Raw genomic sequence first — 8,964 nt, forward strand, 5'->3', positions numbered from 1 at the left:
CATAAAATAATATTACATTACACACATTAATCAATTAATCTCCATATCAAAATTATAAGCATTATAACTTACACCTACTTAAATACATTGTATATATAATATCGTCGTAATAATAAAGGTATTATTAATTATTCTGAGCTTTTTATTATTAAATTTGTGAACCTTTGAATTTTAGACTCGTAAGGGTCCATGTTACCCGTAGTGACTCATAAAATACAATATATATAAAAAACGTACATAAATAAAATTACATCGGCTACCTTCGACTAAAGTATTATTTAACAGTGCTTTGATTTGAGACATCACTAGTATATTTCTTGGATCTTTGGCCGCATATTTATTTGTCTTTTGGAAAAGTCTTTTTATGCCATACTAATCTATGGCCTTTCATTACTAGCTTCAAGGCCACTTATAAATTAAATTCCAAGTTTATTAAATTTAATTATACTTATAAATGATACAAAGTTTTATTTTTAGCTACAATTTTTCAAAACTTCATATTTTTTGCACATACTCACTAAAATTGCCCTATTACTATTTGTTATTTATTATTTATATTTGTATTTTATGTTGATTGTAAAACAGTATTCATTTTTGTTATCAGATGTTCAGCCATAAATGGAGCGTCAATATTCATTCACAGATTTCATTACATATAGCCTTGAATTTCGGCGCTCCGCTAGATGGCGCGCTTACTAGTTTTCGCAAACAAGTTCTACCGCTAATAAAATACCGTTTCGCGTCATAGCTATTTCTTCATACAGCTTTGACTGCATGCTTCGCTAGATGGCGTGCTTACAACTTTTACAACGAACGCTAGAGGGCGCCGCGTCTGACGCAATCATTAACTACGCCCCTAAACCTTGAAGCGTAAAGTGCGTTTGGTTCCACGATGAAGGACTGGAGGTCGATATCCTCGGACATCTTGGGCGCAGACTCTGCTTCCACCACCACTATTGGCAGGATTGCAACGCCAAGAAACAGCGCGTATGGCAGCCTCTGGAAATAAATACGCGAAATAATTGTAAAAAATGGCGGTAACAAGTGTGGTTTGATAATCTATCGCGTTTGATTTTTTATTAAATCCGATAGTCATAGTATAATAAGTCAAATATATTCTTGTCTGAACACCAACTTGTAATTTTATTAGCGCAGTCTAGTATCATCATTACCGTTAAATGCAAATAACGTCACTTATTGATAGACAGCTGACAGTGTTACAATAAGATTATAGTAATTATAGTGATGTTGATGATCCACGTGGGTCAATAAAACATTATGATAAATAAGGCAGGGCCGGATTTAGAGATGAGTTCAGACCCATAAGTATTATACCAATCAAAACATTTTTTTTTGCCAGTACATTTTAATGTACTGGCAAAAAAAAAAAAAATTTTTTTCATCACTGTTTGGAAAAATATACAATTAATACTGTTTGGAAAATGGAAAAAAGTATGTGATCCGTCGTAATTTAAATATTATTTTTTCTATTATAAGGGCCCCTCTCGTATGGAGGCCCCGGGGAAGTAGCCCTGCTTGTCCTTCCCTAAATCTAGCTCTGACGTACCGTAGGGTCAATAAATCGATCGCCATCACAATTACTTCCTTCTGAGGTATTCCCTCAGGGCTATGACATGGGGCTCTTCAAGAGGGATGTAAAAAGCTGGCGATGCATTGGCGCCTCCTCTGGTGTTGCAAATGTCCATAGGCGACGGTGACTGTTTTCCACCAGGTAGCCCGTTAGCCTTATCGTTAGGTTAAATATAAAAATATACCTTTTGCATATGCGAGTCGAAGGTTTCCCTGGGGTACACCTCCACAGGATCCACATCGAGTCTCCGGAGCGCCTGGCACAGGTGTTGGTAGTAGTGATCCAGCAGTTGGTCATAGTATTGCTTCCTGAACTCCTCGTCAGTACCCAGGAAGATGAGGTAGATCAGGTCTGTAGCCGGGCAGCCCCCGTGGACTAGTTGGTAGTCCACTGGAATAGCTTTGAGAGTCTTGCCCTGGAATCAGATGTGTTAATAGTTAAAAATTTGCGGGTACCCATTTTATGTTTTTGGAGGAAGTTTTGAGTATATTTTACTTTGGTGTTCGACAGTCTTATGCACATTAATAAGTATGGTACGGGTTAGAGGCAGCGGTGTGGCGAAAGTTTTCAATACCTTTGATAACATTTGACAACTGCAATCAAAATATGGTAATTGGAACCAAGCGTTTAACTTTTTAAAGGATGGATATGCACTTGTATTTCCTACTACTTCCAGCATTTGTAGGTGAGTCTCCATCATCCATGACTAAGAAGGTATTAAAGACAGAAAAAGACAGAAGTGTAGTGCCGTCGACTTATGAATAACAAAGCGTATGCGATAATCTTCATACTTAAGAATCTTTTGCTTTACACAGAGTTGATTACAGCAGAGTACAGATGTCTATGGGCGCTTACGTACAGTATTTTTAACACGCTTTTATTAGCTTAGGTTGTATGTATGTATGTATGTACGTAACAGTAACGGAATCTTTGAACCCGATTTCTATCCACTTTGAACGTTCAGTTTAATTCAACATTTTGTAGAAATTTAAAAAACACACGATGACAATACACGATTTTAATAATTTTGTACCATTGTCCTGATCAACATCCAAAGGTTTAACGATTTTCGAGGCCAGATTGTTTAAGCGCCTTAGAGAAAGTTCATCGCAAGTTACTAGATTGCAAATAATTAATTATTGCTTTTTAGTTTCAATAACTGTTATAGCGTGATTTTTAGTTTAGATAATAATAATGTTATTTCCCTATAACTCAAATGTTCTGAAACATATCTATAACGCCCTCTTGTAGAATGATTATTAGGATTCCGTACTCAAAGGGTAAAACGAAACCCTCCGCCGTCTGTATGTGTATCACAGGGCTTTATTTCTTAAACCGTAATAGATAGACACTTGATTTTTTTACAAACGATACGTAATGGTGGTCGCTAAAACAAAAAAAACTAAAAAAACACGCTTTTCGAACCTGATAAATGGTGCACCCCACGCTTTTATCACAATTATACTATTTGCTGTTCCTTAATTGATTCTTAGATTGAAAATTATTTTCTACTTTTTAGTTGATTTTATCATAAAAGCGTGTTTTTTAGTTTTTTGATTTAGAATAAATACGTAACGAAGCCAGACTTCGAGCGTATCAAAACGTTCCTTGTAAAACGTAAACGCATAATAACACTTGTTTTTGTTACGACAATAAGCATTTGTATCGGATCATAAAGAACATAAACGCTTGATAAACGTAAGTTTTATCACTAAAGATAGAGGGTTGGTTGTAAAGTTTAGAACAACAATAATGAATTTGATAAGCTATCAATTTCTTTGCAAAAATATGGTATGGTAATATGGACCTTGTTGTCTGAAATAAATAAATAAATAAAAAATAAAAATAAATATGTATTAAAAATTCTAACACTAGGTACGAAATTGGCATGCATGTTTTCAAAAATTAGGACATAAAAGGTATGTGTTTCTGAAAATTAGGATTTTATTCTAAAGATATGGAGGTACCAATTTTTGAAAATTATTTAAAAACTATGTAAGGCCTTTTTTATATTAGGACTATCGGTCAAAACTTATATAAATTCAACAAGTTTAGTACACAAGGTACGAAGCCTGGGTAACATTATAAACACATTTACCACATTCTTTACTGAGTTACACATAATTATTATGAAATACATAAAGATAACATTAAACGTGTAATCATACCCGGATCATTATTGCTAATAGCTTATCTATTAGTATTTGATAACATTTATGACACAATTTAATATTCTGTGAAGAAACAAAACTTAAACCCGTGTGTACAAAAATAAAATATTACGTAATTAAATTTGACGACTAATATACGCGTATATGTACTTCAAAGTAATAAATATGAATCCTTTGAAATATTAAAAAAAAAAAATATTTTTAGAAGAACAAATCATGTTAACCAATTTTTTTTTTATTGAAAAGCATTTTTTAATGTGCATTGTAAAAGTTCGGCAAGATTAGTTTATTCCATAGAAGGTTTCACTCCCAACAAACACAAAGAGATAGATGTAAAATAAAAAAAAGTTCATGTTTTGAAAAAGAGTTTACATAATAGACTACCGCCTCAGTCCTCAGGAGAGGCAACTCATTTGTAATCGGCTTCACGTAGAATCCCTGTTCTGTATGGGATTGATCACAGATGTCCATGGGCAGCAGCGACCACTTACCATCGTGTGGGAAGGGTGACATTCTTATTTAAAGCGTTTCACATAGTCCTCAGGGGATCCATGGCGGACGTAAAATAAAGTGAATTGCACGTATAATGTACAGCCGATTCGGGTATCAAAAGAGACACATCAGGGGCATATTAGTATGAAGTTAACAATGAAATTAAATTAGTTATCATAGTTTTTAACGCTTAGACCCGTCACAAGCTCGTTTTATCATCATCATCTTCAACCCATTACTGTCCCACTGCTGGGCACGAGTCTCCTCTCAGAATCACAGCTATAGTCCACCGCGCTGGCCAATTGACTATTGGTAGACTTCACATGCCTTTGAAAACTTTTTTTAAAGATTTCTCATTTATGCAGGTTTCCTCACGATGTTTTTCTTCACCGTTTAAGCAAGTGATAATTAATAACTAATACACACTCATTTAGTCCTTCAATATTTTTAAAAAAGTAATAATATTGGTCCATGGATAATCTTTAAGGAGTATAATCGCAATATCGTATCACACTTGACATTTATAAGAGAATGTGTTCATAATCTAATTACAAATATGGGTTGTTTCAATTAGATAAGTTTTAACCGATAGTCTCAATATGATAAATCTAATTATTCTCAGAATAAGATGCGTATGCACCTTAGAGATGTGCTGAGTCAGGTCGACTCGAGTCAGTACTCGAGTACTTACATAAACTCGCATACTCGAGTACCAATAATACTCGAATTCTGAAGATACTCGTACACTACAACTACTACTCGTACAAGTAAAATCTTGATTAATTTTGTGTAGTGAGTGGCGTTTTTTTTTAATACTTTGGACTCGAGTACTGACTCGATTCTTTTTTATATGAGTACTAAAGTACTCGAATACCAAAAATGGCCGACTCGGCACATCATTAATGCACCTTGTAATAAGTATATATCGAAAGTCAGTTCAGTAGTTTTCAGAAAAGATAAAATAGATAAAACATTAAAACATGTTTTCGTTTTAATAACTTAAGAAATTGTATAATTTTAAATGAAATTGTATAAATAAACGAACATATAGCAGACGAGCCTGATAATAACAGAGGCGCTCATGGACATCATCATCAAATCTCCCAATTTCTGATACACCGTTGGGCACGGATCTCCTCTCATAGTGATATAATTTTAGTAGGCCATAACCAACGTGTTGGTTTGGATTGGTAACTTCAGAAACATACTTTGAAATGTCTTTTTTTTCAATCTATAACCATACTAAATTGTTATTTATAATCAGTCGAAATTAGGATTTGAGTAATTAGCCCCTGATAGGATTAGATTATTACCTAAGGTCGGCCACAGATGGACCGCTACCTCCGAGGACTAAACGGGAACGTCTCAGAAAAGTAGCTCTTCCTTACCATACCCTTTAAACCAGATCACAGCAGCGCTTAACACTGCTATTATTATGCATAAATAGGTGTGGCGGTGGTGACACCGAAGTCAATCCACAAAGGGTTCTACCTCCATCGATTAATAAGGTACAAATGAATATATATTTATATATAATATTAGTATATATTTCAATGGAGTTAGTAGTAGTAGTAGTTAGTTAGTTAGTCAAGCGACAATAGGTGCAGATTTCTATTATGCCTCGTTCAACGGAGGAAGTGGCGCGATGTGACATTGATTCAGCCTTGTGCCGTTTTGTGGGGCCGAGGCGATATTTAGAAACGTTAGGCCAAATAAACCATTTAGTACCATACTCTAGTACTATTTAGGTATTCTCACGACCATGTTAATTCTTTTGGAGTTTTCCTGAATTCATATTCGTCTAATACGTCCGATTATTTTTTCTAATTAGGATCTAATCTAACCGAGAACTTCTTTGTCTATTTTTGGCCTGCTATCGAATTTAATGTTTAAACACTTATAAAAAATGTTGACCTAAATAATTAAATACTTCCTTGTAACTTTTTTAAGTTAATTATTCCTTAATCGTTTATATGTACTTAGAATCAAGTAAGTATTATGCATTTACCTACTCCTTAGATTAAAATATTTCTAAAAAGATTACCATTTACGACAATATTTATTTTGTCGCATACCCTTTGTGGTAATATTGTTTAACGCCAGCATGCAAAAATATTTTGGACAAAATCTGAGAAGAAGCATGAAAATTTGTGTGACAAAACTATTATTAAACCTATCAATGTTCTTAGTATAGACTTTAATTATTAATATATTTGAAAACGTAAGTACTTTTCTTGCTTTAACTGTAACTATAACCTATAACTCAATATAACGATTGAGTAAAGCTGCTCCATTCTAGAGGTAAGTATGGTAAGGCTTATAACTATAGGCTTTATAACTATGAGGCTTATAACTTAGTGCTTCGAAGCGGAAAACAACTGTGATCAACAAGTATTGGTGTTTATAAGTTACTAGGTCAGTAGTTATGGCGGCCAATCTTAAATAATATTCGATTACGAATGCAATCCGGAACTGACATTATAGTGTGATCAGCGTCATCATAAATACATACATATGTAACTTAGAAATTAATTATCACTTGCTTAAACGGTGAAGGAAAACATCGTGAGGAAACCTGCATACCTGAAAGATTTATAATAAAAAAAAATATATAATAAATCTTAAGGGTATGTGAAGTCTACCAATACGCACTTGGCCAGCGCGGTGGACTATGGCCTAATCCTTCTCATTCTGAGAGGAGACCCGTGCCCAGCAGTGGGACAGTAATGGGTTGATGATGATGATGATGTAACTAATCTATATTTTTTACCAACTATAAACCGGTTCTTTCGACTCCTGTTTTTTAACATTTAGGTATTTTTTGTGAACTGTTTTTGGTGTTTTTACTATGTATTGGTATCTTTGCTATCTTTAAGGATAATCTTAGTTAGTTTTAAAGCTTGTATACTTATATTAATTCTTTATTCGTATACCTCCATTTTTATTTCTAAAATCTATAATCGTATCTAATAAAATACTTTGATTTCTTGCCGTACAATTATGCATTTATTCTATAAACAATATTGTACGCATTAAATTGCATTGCATAATACTATAAATATTAAAAATATTTGCTGAAAACTTTTCATGTAAACGAATTGAAGGTAATATCAAAAATATCTTACCTCGCGTCGATACAATATGTTGCTAAGCCTATAATCCCCATGTGACATCACTGGTTTTCCAATCGGTGTGTTAAATTTATTGAAAACGTCGTCTTCCATCATCATATCCCTTATTTTAGGCTTATACTTTTCATCAATTACATCTAACGCACGTTCCACCATTTTAACCCATAACGCAATAATTGTTTCGTCATCCTTGTCCACCGACGCGGCTTTGTATACCAGCTTAGCTGCTAATTCTTCGAATTCTTCAGGGTATTCCTTGGCGTAAGCGAAGGATAGTGCGTGGAACTTCGCCAGGACTTCCACCGATAGCGCAGCGTGCTCCCAATCCATGGAGTTGAACCGACTACACGGCTTGTACCCCTTCGCTGCCAAGTTCTCCATGATAACCGTCTCTTTTCCCAATTCCGATTCGATTGCATAGCACTTCGGGAAGACGTACCTGTGTTCCTCGGGTAGATTGTGTTTGTCTTGAATCGTTTCGTAGACTTTCACCAACTTTGTGTACACTATTCTCTCAGTTTCGTAAATCGTGTCGGCGTTCATGTGTTTTCTCATCTCGCCAGCTATGATCGCGACTTTGGCGAACAGCTCCAGGATTTCTTTGTCTGTCGTCAGCGTTATCGTGTACACTGCTGATGTGTAATTAGCACCTTCGGTGGATATCGCGTTCATCTTCAAATCTTTCTGTTTACATTGTTTCTCTTGAAGTAATTTGTCGATTAAATCACGCAAAACACTTTCTGCGTCCGCCATGATGGCTGCTTTATCACTGACTAGTTGATGTTGCGACATCGCGGCCAAACTATTATATTATTGTGAACGTCGATTGAGACTAAACATGGACGTGAACTTATATACCGTGTTTAATCTGAAAATAATCGCTTCTGAAATTAATATCGATGATAAAAAAATGTGTTTTTGTTATTGTGTTGTTATGTATGATTTTGTATTGTAATGATGAGATGTTCTTTTATGAAAGAGTAAATTAACAGATTTATAAATGTTATTTATACAATAAACGCGAATTTTATTATGTAATTATTGTTAGTTCTGACCATCTGTACGTCAGATGTCTAGATTTCGAGCTGTAGAAGGATGAATGGGTGCAATGCGTCATTTCCGTTTGGATCTAGTATCTGAGGCCATTAATAGTCCTGTTATCAATGTAGCTCGATTAGCGACAATACAGGAACTGATGAGCATTGGTAATTGTACGCAGAAATTAGCGTGACCATGGCTTATGTCAGCTAGGGTTGCCAACTATCAATTAATGCACATAGGATATTTAAAAATCTTACATTATTTTTGTGTAAGTTACATTTAGTGATATTGGTTTGAAGGTGGTAGAACCCTTTGTGGTTCGACTCCGACGTCACCACCGCCACACCTATTTCTGCCTAATAACAGCAGTGTTATGCGCTGCTGTGTTCCGTTTTGAGGGGTGTGGTAAGGGAAGGGAGATATACTTTTACGAGGCGTTCCAGCTTAGTCCTCAGGGATAGTGGCGCATCTGTGGCCGACCTCAGGTAGGAATATCTAATCTTATCTGGGGTTGATTACAAATGTCCATGGGCGGCAG

General features: G+C 35.1%; 1 protein-coding gene across 1 annotated transcript; it reads right to left on the reverse strand.

The window, feature by feature from the left end:
- Positions 1–369: 369 nt before the first annotated feature.
- Positions 370–8,217, reverse strand: LOC140752065 (uncharacterized). Its single transcript, XM_073086212.1, has 3 exons — positions 7,380–8,217; positions 1,776–2,006; positions 370–999 (listed from the first exon to the last, which is right to left on the reverse strand). Exons 1-3 carry the CDS (start codon positions 8,175–8,177, stop codon positions 817–819), a joined length of 1,212 nt encoding a protein of 403 aa, XP_072942313.1. The 5' UTR covers positions 8,178–8,217; the 3' UTR covers positions 370–816.
- Positions 8,218–8,964: the final 747 nt, after the last annotated feature.

Source organism: Epargyreus clarus, unplaced genomic scaffold (assembly GCF_041222505.1).
Source record: "Epargyreus clarus isolate Ecla_fem2 unplaced genomic scaffold, WU_Ecla_fem_2.2 ptg000024l, whole genome shotgun sequence".
Classification (NCBI taxonomy): Eukaryota; Metazoa; Arthropoda; class Insecta; order Lepidoptera; family Hesperiidae; genus Epargyreus; species Epargyreus clarus.

Coding starts and splice junctions, on each gene's coding strand:
- LOC140752065 (XM_073086212.1), bottom strand. CDS start 8,177: ATGTCGCAACATCAACTAGTCAGTGATAAAGCAGCCATCATGGCGGAC. Junction 2,007..7,379: donor ACATATTGTATCGACGCGAG/GTAAGATATTTT, acceptor ATCTGATTCCAG/GGCAAGACTCTCAAAGCTAT. Junction 1,000..1,775: donor TCGACTCGCATATGCAAAAG/GTATATTTTTAT, acceptor ATTTATTTCCAG/AGGCTGCCATACGCGCTGTT.